General features: G+C 40.1%; 1 protein-coding gene across 2 annotated transcripts in view; it reads right to left on the minus strand.

The window, feature by feature from the left end:
- MNAT1 (MNAT CDK-activating kinase assembly factor 1) overlaps positions 1-26,881 on the minus strand; it is a 115,281-nt gene that overhangs the window by 25,757 nt on the left and 62,643 nt on the right. The window contains exon 8 of one of the 2 annotated variants that reach the window (XM_010584162.1): positions 13,040-13,161. The exons of the other annotated variant lie outside the window; for it this stretch is intronic. Within the exon in view, the coding sequence (XP_010582464.1) occupies positions 13,040-13,161 (122 nt within the window). The remainder of the gene's footprint in view (positions 1-13,039; positions 13,162-26,881) is intronic. 2 annotated transcript variants of the gene reach the window in all.

The raw sequence follows: 26,881 nt of genomic DNA on the forward strand, positions 1-26,881 counted from the left end.
TTGAGCTTTTATTTATTTCTAAATCTGCCACCCTCAGCACCCAAGCAAGTTCAATGGGAATTTTTCAGAATAGCATTTTGACACTAGAGCCAAAAACATGTCAGGGAACACGTGAAACTTCCTACAGCTCTTAGGAGAAGGCAGGGACGGAGTCTGATGGCGTTAGCTGCAAGAACTCATGAAAATGGCAGTTGCACTGAATTATCATTGCTGTCATCTCCAGGGTCAGTACCAGCTCTTACAACACTATTGATTGCTCAGATGTTTGCAGAATTGGACAACACTGGTTTTATATGTTCTTCTGCTAGTCCATGCTTTTCCAAGCACATTTAAGGGCTGGATAAATTGAGTGAATAGAGCAGACCTAAAAAGTCTATAGATCATTTCTGGGTGAGTGAGAACAAGAGAGAAGTTTCACAAAAACAGTTAACTTCAGTGACTGCTCTTAGACAAAAGCCAAAAGATGAAGAAGGAGGATCCTATGGTCTGGACTGCTTAAGGCAGAGTACTACTCATTCACAGCAGACTCTTAAAAGCAAACTCCTGTATTGTACTCACACCTTCCCAACAATACTTGCTTCTCTTCTGGTGAGAAAAAAAAGCAGGATGCACCTACATCATGGAATAAGGAAAAAAAAAAAGGCAAGATTTTTCTTTCCGTATTTCAGATTGTTTGCAGACTCTGTATCTGTGGGACTTTTCATTCCAAAATTAACTGTGTGCTGAAGAGAGTCTGGAACAGCAAAGCCTTTATGCTTCCAAGTTTTGAGATGGCCTCAGACTGCAGATCTCGTCTCTCTCATTTCTGGAATACTTTTTGACAATTAACAGAATCAATGACCACAGAGTAAGAAGTCTGCTCAATCCATCAGGGCCTAAATGTGAAAAGAGGAGGAGGAGAGAAGGAACCTTCTAATGACAGGAAGGGGAGAAGAGGTGTAGATTTTTTTGGCTTTATTCATGAGCATTTCCTCACGAATTCTGGAAGAGAGTCAGGAAATAAAGATAGCAGCCAGAACTCACCTTCTGCATCTTTTTAAGGGAGAACTAGACAAATGCAGCAGTAGCAAATACAGGAAATACACAAGTAACATCTATGCAAGGCAGATCCTACCCCAGTACAGACAGTTGGCATAAAACCAAGGTATAGAGGCTGTTTGAGAAATTCTCAATTAATATTAAAAATATGAGTATATGGATATCTGCATTTTTTCCAAAGTTGATGGAAAAATTAAAGCATGGGTTGATGCTCCTAAGAACAGAGGAGTCAGTAAGATTCCCAGGTTTAGGGGAAAGATCAAAGAGATGGAGAAACTACCTGTTATCTTGAATCTCAATTCATGTCAACAGACTCCAGAGAAGAGAGGGGAGTGCCTACATTGGAGCCAAGACCACAGCACCTCCTCTATATTTCCAGAGAGGTTCACCTGACTTTTTGAAATGAGAGAGCAGAGGCATGGGGAGTCCTGTCTAGTGGACTAATGCCAGCAATACCCAAGACATGGGACCCCCTCTTGCTACAGAGTTCACCCTCTTCTCCTCTCCCTTCATCACAGGTGTATATTCATTGCTACCATCCAGCCTACAAGGACAGAGGAGAAGGAAAGAAGAGAGACTACTTCATTTTCAACAGAAGGTAGTCCTCATGCTCTGTGATTATATATATATTTTACATATATTTCACTGCAGAGGAATAGTGGAGACCAAGTGCACAGCCACCACCTGATATTAGTAGGGCATTAAGAGCATAGAAAATATGCTCACCTTAAGCAGCATCTTACAAGAAGCACCAATTCTACATCAGGACAACAGATGACTGGATCCCTAAGCAAAAAACCTATCCCTGCAACAAATCTGGATTGATATGTCATTAAAAACAGTGACTAAAATAAACTTTTTTTGGGGGGTAGAAATATTTAAAATATAGAAAAACACAACCACTTCCAGTACAAAAGTAACCAAGCATGTAGCAAGTGTATTACATCAACTTAAATAATAAATCTAACCTGCTAATATTTTCAACACTACACTGTTCTTGCACACTTTTGAATTATTCTAACACTATTTTTAAACAAATCTTTTCACTGAAGAAAACATCAATATATCAAAACTATTTTTTTTAAACTAATGAGTTTCCTCTTTTGCAAAGCAATTATTTTAAGTACTGAAAAGGTTTCCATAGCACCCTCCACCTCCCAATGACAAATATCAGCAATAGCTGGATTTAAAACAAACAAACTGAAAACACCAAATCAGCAGCATTTGACTCAAGGAAAAACATTAAAAATTTTCAAGCAGAAGAATTGAAAAACTTATTCTTACTGAAAGAAAAAAGTATGTACGCACACCTGCTGTTCTATCAATCTCAGCAGGAAACCATTTCACTGCTGCATCATAAGTAGAAGAAAAGTGCTTATTAAAACATTAATCACAGTCCATTATATTCTGACTCTATGCCAGAAGTTCCCATTACATCACTGAAAATATCTATTAACCAAAACCTGATTCTGACAAGTTACAGAAGTGTAGTGTTTAGGATTTAGTAATGTAAAAGTCAGTTTTAGAAGAACAGTTACACAATTGATTTTGCAGTGGCAAGCAAGTATAATTAATTGTTTTTGTGACATTTATTACTGCAATGGGGTTGATTTAACTGGTGTTTCTACTGTAAAATTATTCAAAAATTATTTCAAACTTCATCTACTTTTATTAAACACATTTATTGTGAAGGTATTTAATACCTGGGCCTGGCTAAACAATTTTAAAGTGTGCTGGATATACTAGTACATGTAAAACTGTATTGTCTTGTGTAAATATGGGCCTTGTTTAGAACTACGTCTCACAGGAAATTATGCCAAATGAAAACCATCTCCCCTTCTCCTCTCCCACTGGAAAGGATTTATGTTTTTACATTTAATACCAGTTAGGTATAGAAACAAAAATATGGTGGCGTTACCTTCAAGCCTGAGCAATAGTTCATCTGTGAAGTCCGATTATGTTCAAACCCCTATTTTGTTATTAGAAATGTGGCCTAACTCAAATGCCTCAATTTGGAAGAGAGAGAAGTGAACAACTCAATTCTTTCTGGAAGCCTGGCACTACATGGCTTGTTTACCTAAAACAGTTTTCAACTATTAGCCAGGCTTTAAAACCAAAGCCATGAAAATCAGTTCCTAAATGTGTGTATATAATCTCCAGCCAACCAACTTAATTGCAGGTACTTTCCTCAACCCCCTGTAAGCAGCCCCACTAAAAAAAAAAAAGAAAACAAAAACAAAAGAAAAAAAAACCACAAAACCAAAACAGCTATAGAGCATGATATGAAACATGTATTACATTCCTAACCCAAGAAAGAAGAAAAAGGGGCATTTTTTAAAAATGCTGAACTAATAATCACCTCTCTAGCTGTACATTTCGTGCCACCAATCTTCACAAGACCAGTCCGTTCAGGGGTCAGTCCTCCCTTTCTCAGCTCAAGCAGGTGCTGCCGCATGCTTCACATGTGTAAATGGACAGGTCTACTGGCCCTGCCGTGGGGTGTACTGGCTGAGGCAAAGCACTGCACAGACAGCACCGCAAGCCAGCTTCAGCATCTCCAGCAACCTTATTGTGGGTGTCAAGCAACCAGGTAACATGTCAATCATTTGATACAGAGGCTGAGTTGAAGTGAAAGTAGTAGATGCTTATAAATGACTAGTATTTACAGAATTCCTTGATTATACCCCCCCATCCTGCAAATACTCACATTTAAGAGACTCTGATTTTAAAAGCACCTCATGTCGTTAAGTGTTCATGATGAATAAAAGGGGTCTGGAACACAAAAAGCTAAGAAGAGCTATGCTTTTGAGAGGGTTGGTTGGTTTGTCCATAAAAAGCTTGGGTTCCCTTTTTGCCCCCTTGACCTAACTACAAAAGACACCTGAGCTAATAACTTTTTATCTGTCATTGGACATCTTCCAATTTCAAAGATCCAAAGAGCTTCAGTTTTCCTCTCCTTTTTTTAAGTAGTGCCATGACACCAGAACTAATGCAGTTTGACTTCCTACCACTTGGTCTTGTGGCTGCTTACAAGCTCCGACTGCAGCTTTTCTTGGGTAGTTAGGATGTCTATGAGGTGTCTCACTCCATACAGCTTCTTTGGTGGCTAATAAGTTATAAAGCTTACCAGGCAGGCTTTTTGCAGTCAAGGTACTTTTAGGGTCCCCCTTCATATCCAGCCACTCCTTTCCATGCAGCAGCTAGGGTCTTAGTTGCCCCTAAAATCTCTGCCACTCCATGAAGTGTGACTGCAATCACTGAACAGATGCACAAACTGCTGGAATGGAAGGGTGTGTAAGACTTGGATATTTACTTTTTTTTTTTTAAAGGAAGCTAGGAAAAAATAAAGAAAAGAACACATGTGATCAGATACCATTAACTCTAAGGAAAGTTCTCCAGTTCCACTTTTCCAGAAAGTTCCTCCAGTGTGATCTAATCTGAGGGACATCAGGGTCATTATCAAAATAAGAAAACAGAGACTACCAGCCCAACCCTTAAAAATCTTGCCATCCATCATATCAGGTGTGAGATAGTTATATACATAGGATCAAACTTATGAATGGAATTACTGGCTTTGGCAGATGGCATGCTCCTCCAGGAAGAAATCCCTCACTCCTACCACTTACCACTCCTCAGAGAAGCTTTAAACATTGTTGACTCCTGGTCACTGTTAGAAATATTACTCATCAAGAATAAAGCTACAACAAAGCTATCCGAAAGAGGTTAAAGAATCCTGAGCAACAGCTTGAAAAGCTGCATAAAGCTTCAAGCAAGACACCTCCCATGTTCCCCTCTGCCATTTCAGGAAACTTGTAATGCACCTTTTCAGCCATTTGGTACTAGAACAAACAATTTTCATTTGGAAGGCTGCTTTACAACTAAGTTTATCAGTGTCAGCTGAAGTCAAGAAGATGCATCATTTCTGGCTTTATTTTTCTCTTCAGGGGTCTATTTTGCTGGCTGTCCCACTCAGTCTAAATATTTTCATTATACATAACTCACCCTTCTTGAAACAATAGTGTTAAAGAGTCTAGGAAGCCTCTCTCTCTTCCTCTTCTCAGACTTCCTTCTTGCATTTTTATTACAAGAGATTTTCACAAATGTCTTAGAGGGCAAATTCAGAACAGGATGTTCCTCACCCTTCTGAGATCTGAGACTAAATAATTAATTTAAAAGATTAGTCCCTCCAAACAGACCATTCAGAAAACCACGACAGCATTTGCCTAGACTGCCCCAGAGCGACTCCTTGTCATGACACCTCTCTGCCGTTCCTTACAGCAAAGTACAAAGCACGAGTGATGCTCAGATGTTGATCAAGAGGCAGAGCTCTTCCTCTCAGCAGTGGTCCTCAATGAGCTCCCATATTCTCCATGACCATCACTGGACAGACTTTCCTCCTCGCTGCTAAGGTGTTCCTGCCTCTGTAGTCCAACACTGGAAAGAAAGCCTTTTGGGGGTGGGAAGAACTACAGAAGCTGAGGACACCAAGGCCCTTCTGTTGCTGAAGTGAAAGATAAGCAACAAAGATCACTCATGCACATGCAAAACTTACTGGTTTTCTCGTGGCAACTACACGATTCCCAATGCAATTATACATCTGGCTGAGGAGTCAGAGAAAGACTCAAAAAGGGCAATATAATGGAGTGCAGGAGGAGCAAGGAAGGAAAAAAGTAAAAGAAAACACTGAGCAAATAAACTACTGACCTCAAACTTACCACAATTTCAGAGAAGCAACAGAAGATCTAAAACTTAACTTTTACAAAAATATATTTTTCTAAGCTGATGGAGGACAACTAAGGAGTAAAGTCTGTGAACATATAAAGTCACAAGAGAACCATAGATCAATAGTGATAATCAATGCAGGGGATGAAGGGAAGGATGAAAGCAAAGAAGGGCTTTCAGTAACAGTAAGAACTGTCATAGACAATCAGATATTGTTAAGTGGCTGGTAGTAACAAGGCTTTGATTTGGTGAGATACAAAGAGTGGAGAAAATAGGGCGTTTGGCCCACATAATTGCTGGATGCCTCCTGCCACATGATAATCCATCAGCAGATAGCTCTGACTGACACTGCCTCTACACCTGCAGAGACAGTTCAGGGTCTGCCTCCTACCAACTTTCAGTAATAAAGCCAATATTACCATCCTGATTTTTTGAAGCAATTTTAAATATTTACTGGTTAATCTTGTAGTACAGTTTGCCAGACAATTCTCCATTCCTTATGTTAAGGCTCTGAATTTTTTTTCTTCATATTATATGTATTTTAATAAATGCATGATTTAGCATTCTGCAAGCCCACACTACAAAAAGACTATTCTGGAATAAATGGTATAATTACATTTCCTACAGCGACCTTGTAATCTCTCGAGTATTTATTCTAGACTAAACAGCCTTACTCAGCTGCCCTGTGTCTGATTGTCGATGAAAGAAGCTTGTTTGACAACTGCTTCGAGCAGAAACATATTTTTTCCATGATTGCATGAAAAAGTAAAAAAACATTACCAGACCAGTATTCTGAGTACAGAGACTCATGTTAGATCGATGAGTTAATTTTGAAGCCAAACGCCAACAAAAACAATTACTATGGACATTCTGCTGTCATGGCCAGCTTTTGAGGTTAATTTAGTGGTACATATACAACTACAGCCAACTTTACATATAAGAAACTACATGGTGTGTGCAGGCTTCCTTCTTTGTTTCTTTATATATTTTCCATATTCTCTGCTTTTATAACCCTCACGAGACCTTTTACAGTTACAGAACCCACACTATACCCACAGGTGGGCGGGCAGGAAGCAAAACTCTCCGTTTCATAAGCAGTCCACTTTTAATATATTCAATTGCTAATGACCTTGACAGAAGAGCTCCATGCAAAACACCATATACTACAGGGTGTCGTTTGAAATGTTCATAGACATTTTTGCCAGAAAGCTGATTTCTTAAACAGTAAGATTTCAGACTTACTAGAGGCTGTGCTCCTTTCCTCGATTCCCATTCAGCTAGAAAAATTGGTGCTAATCTACCTCCTCTATATTAAAGTTGCATCCTTCCAAAATCCTACGATGAAACCTGTAGGATTTCTGTAGTACACTGAAGCAATACAAGACAGTTTCTACATCAAATCAAATTAAGATGGTTTACACACAGTTCTGTTTCATTGTTCCGTCCTCTCTTGAAAAAGACATCACACTCGGCCATATTCACTATTCTAAAAAAAGTGTACCCACATAGTACTTCTATTGTCGTTCATAGGGTTTTATTCAATTATTCATGATAAAATGAACAAAAAATACTTCACTTTGAAAGGCTGTATACAAATATACCTGTGTCTTTAAAGCAGTAATCACTTCTTACCTGCCGATTCTCATTCATTAGGTGCCTGACTCAAAATGCATTGCAGCCAACAGAAATCTTTACTGAGGATCAGGCCCTGCAACAGGAGACACTGGGAAATTCAGACCATATGCGTTGGTAGCCAAGAGAATTCCTGCAAGGAGCGCAGCCCTCTACATGCTCTCCAAAGCAAGACAAGCTTTCTTTGCTCTTACTCAATCTTTTGACTCTGACTACTGAGCTTATTGAGAAACTATATTCTATTCAAAGGAGCAGAATGAATTCAGTGTTCAAAATCAATGGGCCAAAGCAGATCAAATAAGCCCTTCGTTTGTGGCTTTTCTCCTTTTCCAAGATTCAAGAAATATCTGCATACCCCAATGACAAAGAGAGCAGATGTGAAAAATCACCTGCTACAACTTTTAAAGCCCAGCGGTCCTGTCACCCATTCAAAATCAATTCTCGGTTATTTCACTGTCTTGAACCCAACACTGACACTGACAGGGTTTTAGCAAAAACTAATCCAGCCAAAGACTAGATCAACTATGGTTTAAGAATAGTTTGGAGACCATCCTTACTACTGCCTCCCTTAAAAAACAAAACAAAACAAAAAAACCCACTATGACTGACAGCAAAGAAGTTACACGAGTCATTTGTAGATTAAGTGCCAGAACTCTACATGTGTTTCAAATTACACTACAACATTGTACAACAAAGAAATATGCAGAAATTTTCCACTTGAAATAAAGGTTAAAAATCAAATGCTAACAAAGGTCTAACAGATATGAAATCCAACCTCCTCATCTTAATTTGAAATTCAAAATGACTGAGCTGTCCTACACTAGGAAAAAAAAGGAATGAATCAATTCAGGTTGTTATAAAAGCACAGTGGGCTAAAACACGTTCGTTGCATGTACAGACTGCCACAGCACTCTGATTTTGCTTCAGTACTTACCCTCAACTCTTAAAATGACATTTTGCTTAGATTTAACTTTTAAATTATCAAAGTATATTACCTATCCTCATTAGATTACTGTTCACCACTGAATTTTATTTTTGCATCATATTTAAACAAAACACTAATTAACTGGAGTGCCCCTAACAATGTGGTTATACATAAAAACAAGTTGGTAGATCAAAGGGAAGTCACATTTTCCCTAAAGAAAAGCAAAGATTTTCAGAGTAAACTCAATTTTTTATATACATGTGTACATACTCGGGATGTATCTCTCCAGACAAAGTTAGGTAGGCAAACACAATTTTATTTTAAGCAGCCCAGGCTTGACTTGATTACAAGGTCTGCACAAAAGTTCTCTGTTAAGGCAGAGGATTTTTGAGTGGAGTGCAAACAGACATTTTTAATCTTACTTGTAAATTACCCTATTTTGTGAGAATGGCGAGAATAGGACTGGTGCCGTGTTAAGAGTACGACCCACTTTGGATTACAAGAGACTGTTTCTAAATTTTGAGACATGAAGTTCACACATCTTTACCCAAAATGTTAATCACATAAGCAGATTTTCGATTTATAGTCAGTTTTTAAGTAGCTGGTGTATGGCTCTTCCACAGCTGTAAATACTTGGTGTGAGAATCCTGTGTGGCCATTCCTGCTAGCTGTACAGACTTACAATTAGTGCCAAGAATGTCTTTACATTTTTCAGGACCTCAAACAAACATAATTTTGATCCTGAGGGTTTTTTTGTTTTTGTTTTTTTTTAAATCAAAACTACATAACAAACATACATTTTTAAAACAACAAACTAATTTCCATCCCCATCCTGTTTTGGTCTTTCACTACTTGGCATGTCAGAGTTTGTTATATTTTTCATTTCTTTTGTCTTGCAGTAAGAAAAATCCAGACCTCCAACCACACAAATTCAGTGTGCTCAGCTAAAACATTAGGGAAAAAAAAAAAAAAAAAAAAGGACTGGCCTTTTTTGCCCCTCTTAGAAAACCTCAAAGTAAAGTAATGGCAGTGAGTGCCCAAGCATCCAGGCGCTTGTGCTCTCCTTCTCAACCACACAGCTCCTCTCCCCGAAAGCCGTGGTAGGTCACACAGCCTTGCAAGGACTTTGGCAGTTCAACAGATTTGGACCAATTTGGACCAAAAGATGACACTACCCACTTTACCCAAACCACACCAACCCAACCGCTTCTGGTGATGGCAGAAGTGCCAGCAGGGCCTTTGATAAGATATAGCTCTCTAAACACGACTGCCGTCAGCAGGTTGCCTTCAACCCTACCCAGAAACCAACAATTTCCCAGTGCACGTCACCGGACACTTCAGTAATTTAGAGAAGTGCCCAAGTCACACAGACCCAGGACTACTAGTCACCACGGAGGGATAGGCAGCTGTAGAGCCTGCCTCCAGGACGGGTACGTTACCGTGATCCAAGACCCCACTTTTCTTCAAGGACAGCACCGCAGGTTTGGGAGATGCTCTCATACTACATATCTTCTCCCCTTCTTCAAGTCACGTTTCCATTTGACAGCCAAGACCGGCGTGAGCTGGTCTTCACAGCCTGAACACTCGAAGTGACCTTTACCACCCAGATCAAGCCATCACCAACCTGGCATGTTCGGTCTGTATTCATGGGACCATCAGCCACTGAGACTTCCTCGCAGTAACCCCACAGACATGTAGTCAAGGGAACCTCTATCAGAGGCTGGCTCTCAGAAAGCTTCACTCCCCCTGCCCTAAGGTTAAATACTGTCTACAAGTTAGTGTAATACATGTTGCTCTCAGAAAGCCATGTAATTCAGGATTATTGCCTATATTTCATTACTTCCAGAAAATCATCCTCCATTAAAAAAAATTGGGGGAGGGCTCCTGAAGGACACAAATCCCTACACATTATAACGATCATGTGTGTTGGTAAAAAAAATAATGAAAAAAAAAATCTATTTCTTCATTATTCTTAGACTTCCAACACAATAGCAAAAAATGCATTATAAGGATGTCAATGCTTTTCTGCACTACACAGAAAAAAAGAAAATTTACAGCCCCAAGAAAAACTGAAAACAAATTTATAAGAACAGTTTGAACATAAATTTCCTTTTTTGCAAAACATGCAAAACGCACACAGAAGAGCAGTGGGAGGATGCAGAATCAAGTTTATTGGACTGCATGCAAAGTTTTTTGTAAAGCCTAATAAGCAAGTAATACAAGTCATCTTAAAAAGCAATTTTTTAAAAATTATAAAAGATCCCTAATGAATGTTCTAAATGATCCCTTAAGGATTCACCCTTTTTCTTGCTCTTTGCTAGAAACCTTCTTGTCAGCTGTCTCCTTCATTACAGCAGTTTACTAAGAAAGAAAAGCGACACTGATGCTGAAACCTAAAGTGAGTCTTGCAGAAGGTAAGAGGTTAAGATGTGAATATTCAAAAAGCCCATTCTACTGTTTTGAAGATAATAAACTATATCTTTTAAAAAAAAGCCAGTAAACTATGCTACCAGAAGTGAATTCAAAGTCTCCAGGCTGGCAGTGTCTTTGCAATAATTCTGGCTCCAGAAACTCAGATGATAATAGCCTGCACATATGAGGGAGCTATTTAGCAGCAATAAATAGCCAGACTGCAAAATTATTAACAAGAATATGAAAAGAGGGAGAAACAAAAAACAAGAAAAATTCAATAATTTTGGATTTAACCTGTCCTTGTATGAATGCAAATGAAGAGGAAACTAAAAATATTTACAGGGGTGGATAATGTTGTGCCCAGCTCTTCTGCCTCACCCAGGCAGCTGTATGCAGCTGCCTGAAAAAACCCAAAGCAGGGACCCAGGCACATTAGTTAAGCATTCATCATCAACAGGAAATGCGCATGAGTTCATATAAACACAGAAACACAAATATATAAATGAATAGCCTTGCATGGTTTAAGGTATTTCAGACACCCCATGGAACAGGGTGAGAGTTGCACTGGCTGGGAACCCACAGCATATCGATGTATTTGTTTTGGAATTGCAAACAGCCTCAGGACTCAGAACTCCTCTCCTGGTGGGCACCACCGACCCACCCACGCACCTCCCCTTGCTCCCACAGCCACCCAGCACCCCTGCCGCTCTCAACTCTTCCAGCACCCCCAGAGCCAAGCCGAACAACCCTGGCTGTTGGTGCCCAGAGGAGTAAAGTGACACGCGTGTCAAAGCGTCTCCAAGAAAAGACTGCGAGTGTTGTTCGCAAACCCTGCTGCAAATACGCTCACGCAGCGATGCTGCAACGCAACTGCAGTGTTTAAAGGATTTTGTTTTGCAAAGCGTTGGGTTGCCTTTGAACCGGTGTCACAGGCAATCAGGTGGGATGGACACGGGTCGCACAGGGCTCCTGCTGGATCTGGACAGCAGCACTCACCTTACAGGGGCACAGGCAAAGGGACAGGACTGGGAATCCTCCCTGCACAAGTCATCTTTTTCTCCCCCCAAGCTTTTTCATTTGTGATGAGGCTTAGGGCTGAGAGGGCCTCAAAGTTCCCCTCGCCAGGGAGGTCCCTCACAGCTGTGCTCCATCCAAACAGGTGGTGAAGGCTGAGTCTGGCTCTGCCCAAGTTTAAACTGCTAATTAATATTTGGTCTCAGAAGCTTGATATCAGATAATAAAAGTTACAGGCATCAGGAGGACACAGAAACAATAAAAATGGAGACAACCTCAATTCCAGACAGCCTTAAATTTTCTGAAATGCCATTAGGTTGCTTATTTACTTTAAAAAGTCTATCTACCTCTATCATTTTCTCGATGAGATACAATTTCTCCTGTGCCAGTGAACTAGATGGGATTCCTGTTTGGATTTCAGTGGTCTCTGAAACTGCATACTAACATGTCTCAACTTTGTTCAGTACTTTGTGGCTTCAATTTTCTCAACTTGCACAGTCAAAAGTAAACTGTTATTTTTTTAAATTCTTTCTTGCCTTGCCAGTCTGCACATTCATCCTGCCACGTAGTTTTCCAGCCACTGTAAGCGATTGTGACCTTGAAAGTTAGGCCACGACGAGTTGGGTGACACTCACTATCCCAGTAGCTGTATGTTTTCAGGTGGCATTTCAGCTACAAACATTTCTCTAGAGAGCAAACACGTCACTCTTGGACTTCCCAGCCTCCATTACCCGGGCACAGCAGGCTCTCAAACTCCCTTCCAAACATGGCTGCACACCACGATGCCGCCAAGCTGCTGGACCAGCCCTGCATTATATTTTTTGACAAACTTAAGCTCTGTGCTTCATTTCTCACAAGCGCAGTTTGACTGTAGACAGCAGTCGACAAGTAAATCTACCCTTTTCCATGGCAAACAGCCCAACTTTAATATTTTTACTGGCTTACAGCTGGGTAAATTAAGCCCCAGATTTTTATTTATTTATTTTTTAATACCGTGCAACTGAAAATGAACAGCTACTTCACTGCGACTGCCAAGGACAACCTTAAAAACACTAATGCAATCCAGTCCAGCTCTCAATAGATCTATAAAGGCTAGAGGACCAAAAATTTCAGCTTATCCACCCAAACAAAATGTTGGTTGGGCAGGAAGTCTAATATTTCGTTAAGATCCTTTAAAAAAAAAATTTAAAAAAAAAGAGAAAAAAACCCAAACCCTACATGCTGGCAAAGTGAAGATGGTAACAGTCCCAACTATAATGCCATGAAATGGGAATTAAAACTTGCCGTGTTACTTACCCCAGCCTTCCCAGCATTTCAAGCTCTGGAACTTGTGGTCCGTATGTCTCCACTTGCAGAGGCTGATACTCATACAAAGCTTCTTCTAGCTTTTGAATTGGAGCTAGTGAAATATGCTGACCCTATTTAAAAAAAAAAAAAAAACACAAACAAAACAATTCTACATAGCAGGTCAAGGTTTTGGGTTGACTTTTTTTTAATGCAATGCAAGAACAAGTTTATACCATTAAGCTGGTCCGGACAAAGACCATCCCATTAGGAACTTATTGTCTATTTTATCACTCATTTCTTCATGATTTAAATTTTTTACTGGGATCTACAGTTTGGAAGTAATGTTTCATTAGCTATAACTGTTTGGACAAGGTATGAAGGAAAGAGGAAAGTTTTACTGAAGGCAGGCTTATCGTTAGAGAGTGCAGCTGCTTCCAGTGTCACTAGTAAAATTATGATTAGGTAAAAATTTCGTTTATCAGAAGTAATATCAAACAAATGTCTCTGAGCAACCCTATTTGATTCTGTAATCAATTATTTCCTGAAAGCCCTAATTAGAAAGGGAAGCCGCTTTCATTTCTCTCTGCAGGCTTTGTAAGCTCCCATATATAATGGCTCTCAAGATAGACTTTTACAGCGCAATACAATTAATTCATTCAGCAAATTCCCATTTGTTTCATAACTAAAAATATAGAAACACACAAACATAAAACTTTCATTCCAGATGGTACTTTTGCAAGCCCTTCAGACCACTGAGAAACAGCTAGACATTCCCTCCCCAACCCCCCAGTCCCTATCACTCTGAGCTCTCACAAAACAGGAGACTTGTGGCTGGAAAGGAGGGGTCAGGAGGATATGAGATAGAGCCAAAGTTAACAGATGTTGCTGCGTGACATTCTACACTGATTTGTTGATCTTTCACACAGTTTCAATTTTCTACTGTATTCTATGGTGCTCACAAAAATTAGCAGCAGCAGCAAAAAGACAGCACTATGAGCTCCCCCAAAACAGCCTGGCTTCCCCTGTAGAAACTGAGCTTCACATCTGCAAAATGCAGGAACTCAGGAAAGTACTAGTATTGTTTTTGTAGACATTTTGTCTGCAACAGGAGATCGGAAGCTTTCCACGGTGTAATGCCACGTATAACCCTGTCTCCCACTGGTGATCATTTACTGAGCTTCACTTCCCTGGGGCCACTCATGCAAGCATCTACTCCCTCAAGTAGAAACTAAAGGCTCCTAACATGGGACACTGTGTTAAAATTAACTAAAGTGAAGAAAGAAAAAAAAAAAGTCAGTAGAAGGGGAAAGCTGTTAATTAAATTTGTGGTTGAGGACAGTGACCTTTCTGAATTTGGAGCATGGATATTTTTGTTTAGAGAGTTGCAGAAAATAGCTAAGAAAATTGAAGACGTAAGTCCTTGAGAAGTTCTATCATGGATCTAGGCTGATCTCTATGGGAATATCAGCAGCTCAGGTTTTCCATTGAAACAGCTCTGTGTGTGTGATGAGAACAAATAGTTCTGGCCTTTTTCTGCACTGCCCAGGAGCCTGGTGGGGCTGCTGCTAGCACTGTTATGGTGACAGTCTCCTGAAGGCGAAACATGGTGAATAAAGTTCTCAAGTCAGCCATGAGTCACTCCAACTTTCATAGTTAGCACACTGTTATTTCTGGGCCACAAACTATTGCTGCAACATTAAAAACAGGCAACCACACATTTTAAAAAAAAAAAAAAGTAGGAAAAGAAAGGTTAAAAATTCAGCTCTAATGCTACTTCATGATATTTTAAGATACAAATGCAGGGTCTTTTTATATTGCTAGACACTGGCAATTTACAAACAATTCTAATTCATGAAAATATTATACTTTGTAACTACATTTATATGGGCATGCTAGACCCATTGTAAGAGATTAATATTTAAATAAGACTTTTAGATTTAAATTTTTAACAATATTTGTGTGTCTAACTAAACTGAAAGGAAAGACATACCAGTATTTTACATGTATACACACTCATCTGGTGAGTGAAAAGTCTCAGACTTTCCAAATCCAGAGCAATGTCATTCCAGCCATAGAAAAGAAAATTCAGTTTCAGGCAAAGATCAAACCCATGATAAGTATTTTGGGAAATTACTTGTGTATGGAAAAAGGAAGCAGCTCATATTGCAGGAGCCACATCTCTGGAGGGCATCACCAGAACAGCTGCTCGCTGTTAGTGGAGTTGCCACTGGTGCATTCCTAACACTTTTTTAACGAGAGCGACTTCTGCCGATGTTGGCCAAGAGACACGGGAAGGCTCACGACAAATGGACCAGGCACATAACAAGCCTCTTTCTTATGCTGCTACAGATGCCCACCTCTGGGGAATCCTAGGAGGACAGGATGAAAATGTTTCGTCTTCCTTTCTTTATGGGGTTCCCAAGGTGCCAGAAGTCAGAAGGAATCACGACGGTCATTTACTGTCAGATGGTCAACCACTAACTACAAGGGAGCCATGCCTAACGGTGGGGAGGCTGACTGGTCAGCACGCCAGCTGTATGGTGGGCACTGGTGTATGTGTCACGGGGAAGCCACCGAGCCACGCCAGGATCTTTCTGCGAAGTGCACTATTGCAAAAACAACACACTGTGGTGGCCCAGAGAGCAGAAGCAGAGCTTCAGAAGAGGAGCAGCATATAGAAACTGTCCATCCTTGAACTGCTCTGACCTCATGTCCAGCACAGGCCAGGACATTTTGTGTTCCTGTACAAAGCCCAAGGACAGGCAGTTCAGCCAAAGCACCTTCTTTTGAAAGGTGTACAATTTAGACTTAAAGATTTCACATCATAAAAGTCCAGGCACATCCCCTAGGTATGTTGTTCCAATAGTTAATTATCTTTACCATTAAATATTGGCAGCTCATTTCTGGTTCATCAAGATCAGTTTCAAAGCGCTGGCTCTCTCCTACGTCTTTCTCACCTATATACTGGGCCAAGGTGCAAGCATTAGGAACCAGTACATACTTTTGCATGGCAAAACCGACTGCTTTGGTTTACGTCCAGCCAGCAGATCTGCACCTCAAGAAGACTGTGCAGCTGTATGACACAGCTCATTTGTTTTCATTTCCCAAAATCACAACTTTAGCTGATGGGCTTTGGCAACATAGATTACATTCCACCTAGCAACAGGGGGGGAAAAAAACCAAACCAAAAGAAAGAAAAAAAAACACAAAACCACACCACCAAAAAACCCCACACAACCTGCTGCTGTTCCTGCCCTGTAGCTGTCTGGCCTTTAGGTAAAGGCTTTTTCCTATAAACTGGATTTTAGTCTGCCTTGATTTTGGAAGGGGTTAGATGGAAGCATAAGAGTTACAATATACACTCCCACCTGAAAGGGGCTGAAGCCTGGTCAAGCCCTGCAACCACATCAGCTCTGTAGGTGGTTTGGATATGACCAGGCTGTACCTACACTGCTGACTCCTTGCAATGTGAGTACAGTGACATGGCCACACAGGCTCCTGAGCTCACGGGCTTCCAACTTGTTCAACCCCACACAGATTATACTGCGGTCACAACACAGGGTATGGCACAGATTGGTGCAAAAAGGCTGGGATCGAAAACAATGAAAATTTAGCAGTGAGAAGTTTTGCCTTTCCTCTTTTTCACTGATGTTGTGATAAGGTACATTTACAAAAAATCTCGCTGAAGTTAAAAGGCTCAGTTTGAGCAATATTACCTCAGTTAAAAGCCATATGACCAGCAGCATCTCAGTTTTATGTCCCTGTCCTGAGCAGTCCCTAGCCATTTCAAAAAAGACTGGTATAAAAGGGAAGATGTTGTGTAATTTCAGAGACATCGCAACAGACAATAACTGTTACTTAGGACTTACACAGCACTTTTACAGATCCAGAAACCATTTTACATCTATGAGGTAAGACTTTTAAATTTCCTGTATTCCACCTAGACAGCCAGCCTTACCTCTTTCCAGCATTAGGAGGCATTTATCAGCATGCTAAAACCAAAATGAAAGCAGCGGGTCCAAGATCCTGCTTTTGCATTGCTTTCTCCTGACAAACCTAAGATCTGACGTTGTGGTCATGGGTAAGTATTTCTAATTCCCCTTGGATGCTGTAATGTTTGTGTAAAAGAAGCTGACAGTATCCAAATGGGAGATAGAAAAAGGCTTCCAAGAACACAGACAACAGATTTTCCTGCCTCCTCTCCCTCCCACCCCTATCTTTGTGGCACAGAAGTTTTTTCTCTGGGATTATTTTAGGCACCCTAGCTGTCTATTACATTTTGGAATGTATGGAACCACAAAACACAATGCTAATTAGAAGGAAGGCATTTGCTTATCCTTATGACTTTGTTTATGTAAAAGACTGCACAGCAATGGATTTGTGAGCAACTGACTTTCCATTCATGTACTGTATGGTTTTAGATGAAAGACAAGATTAAATTGGGAGTGGGGGTTAAATAATGTCTTTGCATTACAAATAAAATTGACTGGCTGATTTACTTTTCACGATCCTAGATACAGTGTTTGAGGCATCTCTCAGTTTAAATAATAAGAAACAAAAGTAGTAGCCAATTTTTGTTTCAGACTGTGATATGATATGGCATTAAGAAAAAAAAAGCCATGGATTATATACAGAGAAGAGCTGCCCTTGCAGTGACAAGGAGTTTATTTTAAACAAAAAACAATGTCCTATCAGAGCATCAAAATTATAGTGCATTAGCACACCCTTCACACAGGGGCTTGGGGAGGGACTCTTGGCAAATGCCAGGTATATCAGTATTTGCCTGCTAGCAGAAAGAGGTTACTTTAGCACACAGAGTCCAGAAGTATCAGCTTAAGGTGCAGCGTTCACGCTTCTTCCCATCCTGTCGCCTCTCCCCTTCCCTGTCTCCAAAGTGACACTGCCTTCCTTCACCTCCTTCCCTCGGCAGCAAAAAGAACTAACAACTGACAGTCTTCGCAGAAATCTCTCAAGTGCCAAGGAGGAGGAGAAAGGAGACTGACACCAAAAATGTACTAGTAGGGGAAAGAGGAGGAACAGCTATGCCACAAAAACATCCCCAGGCAAGAGACAGAAGCCAGAGACTGGGGTCAGTAAAACTTGCCCAGACAAAGCATGTTTCTGTACTAGAAGCGGCTAGACTAGATGATGTAGCCAATCTTTTTGCTTTTTTAATTTCTCTCTGCTTAGTAACTTACTCAGGTCTGATATCACCACACTACCAGAACACAGCAAACGTCAGATAACAGAAATATTACTATTTATGTGCTACATCTCATTAAGTCAGTTTGCAGCAATGTTATTTTTATATTAACTCTTTTCACCGTCAGGTCGCTCTCCCCAGCCTAGGGTAAGGAGCGCCACGGCCAGTGAAAAAGAAGCCGAGCACTGTAGGATGCCGGGGCATGACACTGCTAAAACACATCCTAAGCATCACTTTGATTGTATGTGGCACGATGGAAAGGCTAACAAAGACCCGTTTTGATACACCATCATCTGAGTGTGTAATCATCCAAATGCTTTCAAGTGAATGTCAAAATAAAACTATAAATTCCTTGAATTTTTCAGTACAAGCAGTCTTAGGAAACTATTTTACTGTTAAGCTCACAACAGAATTCAGGTTTTAGAAAGATTTCATGTTAACAGAATTTCTTACAGAACAATATTAATACAAATATCTCAGGCAATGTGGTCTGAGCCAAAAGCTGGATTGTTCTGGGTTTTTTTTTTCTCCAGTTTCCACCCTCCCAATTCACTATTGACAAATCCATGTCAGCAATGCTAATATGTCTTTCTGATTCTGATTAACTACTTACTTTGATTACAGTAATACTCAGGAAAAGGAGAATGAAACTGATAGATTTGGAGGGCTCAGTTAATATTATTTTAACCTTTACCCTCCCTGTCTTCCACAGCTTTTTTAAACAAACATGAAGAATGTCAAACTAAAATGCATAATTCCATTCCTTAGCCTAGAATTCCTATGCCAGTGAGGCTTTTCCAAAGACTTAAATATCTGAAACCAACTGCTCGCTCTTCTGCTCTTGAAAACCAACAATAAATCTAATTTCTTTACTCCAGTGCTATGGGGATATCCCAGTAGTGAAACAGAAAGACAATAAATGATCTGACAGAAACCAACAAAATCAACGTAAGTTCTCCTGTTGATCTCAAAACCAGAATCTGACCACACGTGGCAGGACAAGAGATATAAGATTGCCACCACCCCCCCTTCCCTGTGGGGTAGATGATTTCAGATGCCTAGTAACAATCTGACTAAATTTAGACCGACCGACCTCCCCCCCCTCCCAGTAACTTAATTTGGTTTTTGAATGCCAAAACAGATCTAAAAGATGTGCTTTCTTTAGGAATGGCAGAAATAAAGCAAGAGATCAAAAGCACTGAAGAAGCTATTAACAGTCACATGTGTGTGATTTGTTACACACAAACAGGCACCTGGGAAATTAACCACGGAGCAACATGGGCTAAATCACACCATCAGTTCTAGTTGACTCCAAAATTCTCCTTTACAGTTTTCTGATGTAAGTGATTACCTGACAAGACTTATCTTTAAGGTCCTGCCAAAAAGCCCCATTTCTCTAATCTCTCAGAAGAAAGGCCATGTCCATCTAACATGCCGAAATACAGTTCTTCTGGGTCACTGCCAGTACCAGGATTTAGTAACTACTCTCTTCACAGAAAAGCCTGCTACCCTTTCTTCATGTCAATGGACACAACGCCTGTTTGGTACTGTCCTCTCCAGTGCTGGCTGCTGGAGCCCAGTTAGGATTCAGGGGATAGTCTGGATGTTTGCTGTAACAAGTCACTCGCTTGTTTTCAGCGGAGATTCCAGAGTTCTGGCAGGAACTGCCAAGCTTTCCTCAAAATCTCCGGCACTGTTCAAAGGACAGCCTGGTACACAAGAGAGCACCATTTTTGGAAACAAAGAATTAAAAAAACACAACAGCACTTTCATGTAACTAATAAGCCCACAGGTCACCCTCCTGGATTTCAGTACTCGTTTCTCAATCTTGCTCCCAACTCGGTCTCAGCTCCTAAGCGCTTATTCGCTTTTGTACAATCCACCTTGCTGTACATAGAAGTTGAACTGCTTCTACACCTTCTGCTCTGGTTCCCAGGACCGCTACCCTGCACGCAGTATCTGGCCACTTTTGGCTAGATTGAAGAGCCATGCCATGAACTGGCTGTGGTGTGGTATTCGGACACACTAGGACTGCCAATCACATTTGCAAACCTCAAAACCTCACACGTTCTTTTTCCTACTGTGGCTTTGACAGGGCTCAACATGGCCCTTCTCAGGGTACAACCACAGGTTCTTCCCTTTTCTCAGAGACAACCTTTCACTACAGGTGACTCAAAGTCGATGTTCTCTTCAGTTTGTTACGCCAATTCCCAATGTGCTATGTTAGTAACACAGCATTAAGCAGAATTAAGGAAACTTTTACTGCATCTCTACCATCAGACTTCTGGAGCATTGATCATTTTGATTTGGCTATCAACAAAGCACAAGCTCTGCAGTAGCCAGTCTAATTACAGGATTAAAGGCTTTAATATTGTTTTAAATACCCACATTAAGGGCCTAATTTTTCAAGGGATGTGAAGTAGAAATCAATTTGACAAATGCCACTTTATGTATCATGCCGCATAACATTAAGAGAGGGACAGACAGACCAGCGGAGGTCAGAGCACAGCAATAGCTGCTCATCACTCACTGACCAGCGACAATTGTTTCAGTCTTGGTACAGCTGAATCTACCAGTGTTCCTACTTTGCTGCAGTAAAGCTGAGTGTTACACTGATATGATCTCTCCATTATGCAAGAAAATTATTTAGGATTTCCTGGAGAACGGTGGAACCTGCAAAAATTAGCCGCTTTATTAGTAGAACAGAAGCTCATGAAGAACCGTATGTCACTGTACTCCACTAACTGCTCTTTCCTGCGATCCTCTACAGCAGCTTCCCCCATCCAAATAGCCACAGCTATACAATATTGTTTTTAAGGGATGTAGAGTCTGATGGATGATTTAAAAAGAAAAACTGCTTAAAATAACAAAACTGAACAGAAAGCTGACCTCAGTCTGTAGAAGATGAGAAACTGTGTGTGTGAGTGAAAGTCAGACATATTCCCTGGTTTACTGAGCATACAGCCAGCCTAGACCCAGATAAATGTTGATAAAGATGCAGAACATCACATTCAGCATGGCTTATGTCTGCCTGATAAAGAGAAGAAATAAAATGAGATTCCTTGAATAGCTAGATTTTAAGGAGGGACTGCTAAGGTTGATAAAGGTCTGGCAAAAGGAGGGAAGTTTTTATGGCAATGGGGACCAAAAAAAAGGAATAAAATCTGAAAAGGACAATAAAGGCAGATGAAAGGAAAAGCATGAATAGAATAGGGAAAACAGGAAGAGAGAACAGCAGAATCAATTATTAGAAACAGGCAAAAAGATAAAAAGGAGGAATTTAGAAAAACTGAAGTTTAAAGTAAAAAAATTAAGAAAGTGTCATTCAGGCATCAGCAGTATGTCATACATCTTCACAATATTTGTGGACTGCATTTACTACAAATTTTAAATGAAAACTGAAACCTGTTAGCAATATATTTACAAATTATTACTCAACATAAAGCGGAAAGTAGTTTATTTCTAGCCTTTTTTTCCTCATTTGCATGCAGAGCACGCAAATAGACATTAGCCAATTATTCTGGGGACAAGAAGAGACACACTGCAAACATAACACACAGTTCACGGCACTGCTTTGAAAATGCACGTTAATTTTGTCACACTAAACAAAAAAAACTCCCTGGGGCAGAAGCAACTGCATTTTAATCTGCAGAAAACATACTCTTTTGTCCTTCCAGAGACATTTAGTTTCTTACTGTGCAAGTTTCCATCTATGTTTAAGTGGGTATATCAAAATGATGCTTAAATCTGAACCACAGACACACGACAGCTTTTAAAGTTCTGTATACTTCCAACGACACCTCAATTTTAGCAGTACTTTGGACAGGATTCACAGAACTTCACAGGATCAGAAAGTCTATTTGTAAGCCTTGGCTGATCCTGAGAGTGTTGCAGAAAGAGTCCCTCCACATACCCAAGAACTACCATTGCCTACTGCATCGCTCTGGTTTCAGTGACTATGGCTTTCTAACTCCATGAAGCACAATAACCAGAAACATCTAAGGCATCTTTAGTACAAAGAAAAAGGAATGGTTCCTGCCATGAAAAATCTACAATCTCACTTCAAGAAAATAGAAGCTGGTAGCAAAACAGTGGTACAACCACACAGTAATTTCACTTAGTCCTATTTATCTATTTATAAAATAAAGAGATGCCTCATCTGTTTTACCTTGTTCACTGGCTCCTTTGCCAACCCTTTTGCTAAAACACTTCTATTCAAATAAAAAAAAGCAAGTGTCACCACAGATTCTGAAAGAAGAGACTGCTGTGAAAGCAACTGCAGCACAAACATCAGATTTTGAGCAAGAGAGAAGCTGCCTGAGTACTTCCTGCTATTGGCTTATAACAAGACAGTTTTGCCTTAAAAAACAACTTCCATTGTAGAAAGTAAGATTACTATATGCTCTGACATATGTCCTGGATGAACCCACACCAGCAGAATGCCCTGAAATGTAATAATACACAACATGGGGAAAGAAATCACCCAAATGCAGCGTGCTGAAGATCCGGGCTTATACTGACATCGCATGCCATAGCTACTTACTGCTTCTTGGGAAACAACACAAACAAGCTGTAATCCAAGAAAAAGGAAGCCCAAAGAACAAGTATTAAGAACATTTGTTAATCAAAGGACTAAACATATAGGAAGGTTTTCATTTCTTTGACTTTCATATATTATTTCCATACAGTAAAATATGTACTAAGCACTCCACAGATGATGCAAATGTCTTACCCTGGCTCAGGGCAGCTGCTGCTCTGAGAAACAAACCACAATAAGCTGATCATTTGAATTCCCTTAAAACTCATAATATTGCACCAAATAAAGCAAAGTAGAGTGTACTATACAGTTTAACAAGCCATGCCTAACATCTTTGTGCACTTAAAAACCGTAATTTAATTAACTTTACCTGTAAGCTTGCAGGGAGCATGAGGGAGAAAAAATAAAATGAAAATACAAACTCATATTCTCCTGAAGTCTGAAAATAGTTCAGGGTCCAAACCCCTATACAAGATGTAATAAAAATAGTTTGGTTTCTGGTAGCAATAACAAAAATGAGGGCAAGATTAATTCTTACACTTTTATGGCAAACAATCTAAAGCAGATGTTCGAGAATAAAAGCGAGATGTCAAAGTAGTTAATAAGTGCTTTTCAAAAGCAAACACAACAAGACAACTTGCAGCTTTATGTGCTTATATAAAACGCTAAATCATCTCAGTCAGCTTCCACCCATAGCCCTTCTCTATTCTGTGAAGCTTCACAATTAGCAAAAAATGTTACATTCGAGTCTAAACTACCACAGATCAGTGTCTCCTGAACAAAAGCACATGCAAGTGGGTTTTGCTGATTAAAGATCAGCTGCTGAATCTGGGCCCTTAAGAACAGAAATACATTTCCATGGTTTGAATATCCAGGATCTCTGGAATAAAGTCCCAGTCTTTAAGAGACAGAGCATATTTTAAAGATATCTAAAAAAAGTTCAGACTGTATTTACATTTCCGCTAGAATACTACAGTTTTAAGACAGAGATCAAACTTCACATTATAAGGTCAAAACCAACATAAGCATTCCTTAGAATCAGACTTCAAATAGATATTTGAAGTTATCCACACTTTCTTGTTTGCGAGTTCAAAGAATTGCTGATCATAAAGCAAACCTGAAGATATTAAATCTTCTGAGTACAAATTTCACAAGAGACAATGTGTGCATGCAGGAGAATTGAGTCCTTCGTTTAATATGGCAAAAGTTTGTAGAAGGTAACCATAAGCACACCCTTTCCAAATGAAACTAGCTTTTATTGTGAACGCAAAAGACACTGTGTTAACTTAAAGCACCGTTCACTTAGATGTGCTTTCCAAAATGCCTTAAGCAGGATTAAACTGATTTAAATAAAGTAAATTAGGCAAGTCTTTGCACTCGAGCTTCCCACACAAATAGGATTTGCCAAGCCTTTTGAGTCTAATCAGTGGTACAATCATACAGGTACACAAGAGACTGACTCAGCGCGCGCGCGCACACACACACACTTCTAGACTCACCAGCGAGAGCCGATTTTTGTCTGACCACAGAGAATTACCTCCTAAGCTGGTCAGTCCAAGTCTCCATCTACCTGGAAGCCATCCATCCAGCAACACTGGGCTACTGTGCATCGCCGTTCCACTTCATTACATGAAACACAAACCCGTTGCTACAGGCATTGGGTAACTGATACTGTATCACTGAAGTCAATGGTAGCAAATCAGAAACTCTAGAGTATATATGAATAATAATAGGTTTTTGTGTTTCCTTTCCCAAGTGCTGACGGTTTGGAGGGGTATTTCCCCCACCACTACTGCTGGACTATAATCACATTAATTTCATCGTGCCAAGGCAAGCTGTTCAAGAAGCTTTCGCAGCACGTTTGGCTTAATAATCCAGGGTGGGGTTTTGGGGTTTTTTTTTGAACTGTCCAAGATTTGACAAGAAAAAGAAAATGAAGGTAATATGTGTAACTGTCAGGAAAATTACATTTACAGCAAAAGATAGCAAGGCCGTATCTAAAAGCTTTAACAAACAACCAAGCCCATTAAATGACCAGCAGCCTAAATAACTTTGCCCTATTTCTGGGCATAAACTTTTATCAACTGGTAATATAGTGAGAAAACCAGGTTTTCTCCTTTGGTTTCACATTAATCTTGGGTCACAGTTAAAACACGACACTGCATCAACTTTCCTCTCCCCCATTTCCTTTTCACAGCCGTTGCTGTGTCGGCTGAAGCATTCATTCCTAGGATTGAGCACTGATAGCCAAGGAAAAAAAGCCTGCCAAAGCCTAAAAGCAGCTCACCTTCGAAATCACCTAACCCCCAGCCTCAGCTCCTCCAGCAGCTATGCCAGTCCGCTCCAGGGCATTAGCAGAAGTAGGGAGTTGCAGTGACTCTTTGCTGCTAACGAGTCAAGGAAATTCAGACTTTGTTTAACCTTTCATATCTTAGATTTAGACCAATACTAAAAGGCAACCCTCAAGAGCTACAAAGAGCACTCTAATTCATACCAGTAGTTGAGTCACAGCAAACCAGCAGCCCGGCCAGGATAATTCATCGTTGAATATACCTACAGTTGTTTCTGTAAGGGGCTACAGTTTGCTTTTAATTATTCACAATGCTTTGTAATCTACTTGGATGCGTATATTGTACATACGCACAGCAGATTTAGTTTTTAAAAAAATAACCAAGTCTCAGTATTTAGAGAGCTGATTGTAGGGCTGATTGCAGCTGATTGCTGATAGTATTTAACAGATACTATCTCTGAACATTTTGCAAGACCCTGTAATGCCCCAATCCTGTGCAGATTGACACACAGGACTCATCTAAAGGCATATCAAGCTAACAAAGCTATTTGCTATCAGGAAGCATTATTATACGCTTACTTGGAGCTCAGATCCAGATTCAGCTCAGAAAACTACAAATGATTCAGCTTTAGGCACACAAAGAGCCTCACAAAGTCAAAGCAGCAGTCGCATACCGATTACTTTGTCTAAATTGCGGCCTACAAGTCCAGTCCAACAAAGCCAAGCAAGCCTAAACCTGATTGCGTAAACTGAGACCATCCGCTTCGCTGCAATTACCTATGGCAATAAACACAACAGTCTAGGAAGCAGAGGCTTGCAGAAACAGGCCTCCAGAGAAAAAAACCAGCACCCCGACGACTCTGGTCTCTGCTCCCGGTCCTTCCACAGACCATTCCAACAGCTCAGAAGTCGAGCAGCTCACAACCAGGTATTAGACGCCAGCGTCTGCTATCGCCTGGTCCACAGATCCGCCACGATACATCAGTGGGCCCTAGGGACTGAAATGCAACGAGGACAAGGTAACAGAGCTGACAGTTAAGCCAAGCGGAGTACATGCTTGCTTAATTTTAAAGCACATGCTTAAGGGTTTTCTGGGTCAAAGCCAGGATAATCCACATCTTATGAGATCAAGCACCTCTGCCAGTTTTAGATCAAAAATTTTATATGACTATTTCAGTGATACCATTAACTACTTCACAAGGGCAGACTTTTACTCAATACTCAGGACTCTATAGTAAGACGAATTTTTCAAGGCTAGTCAAGTTGCATGGGCCATTTTTGAAGCAAAGACCCACTGGTATCGGTGTGAGTTTTCTTACTGATTTAAATGGATGCTTGACCATGCTGCTCTAAACGAAGGTGGGCATCAGGAGACTAATACAATAATATTAAGAATATTAAGAAGTATATAGGGCTTCCGAGTAATCTCTCTGGAGTAGTTATTTATTACATAAATCATCTTAATTTTATTATCTGGGCCCCAATCCCATGGCCTACACAAATTGAGAAAATAGTCCCACTAGGGACTATGTGTCATGCAGTCCATTACTCATACCAAACAGATCAAGCACCCTTAGAAAGCTAATTTACAGAGAAAGTTTCCAAATTTCTCTAATCATATTTTCAAAACTTTAAAAGGAAGACAGTAAGCAATTATAAATCACGCAAACATACATACTCAATAATCCATATCATTTTAAAAAGTAGACTAGAATTCTAAGAAATGGCTTACGGCAACAGCCATTGAATTAATCATATTTACTTCAGTGTCTTTTTCAAATAATTCCTATCTCAGCATTCGACAGTACCCTTGACATTTGT

Source organism: Haliaeetus leucocephalus, unplaced genomic scaffold, assembly GCF_000737465.1.
Source record: "Haliaeetus leucocephalus isolate CR32 unplaced genomic scaffold, Haliaeetus_leucocephalus-4.0 Scaffold944, whole genome shotgun sequence".
Lineage (NCBI taxonomy): Eukaryota > Metazoa > Chordata > Aves > Accipitriformes > Accipitridae > Haliaeetus > Haliaeetus leucocephalus.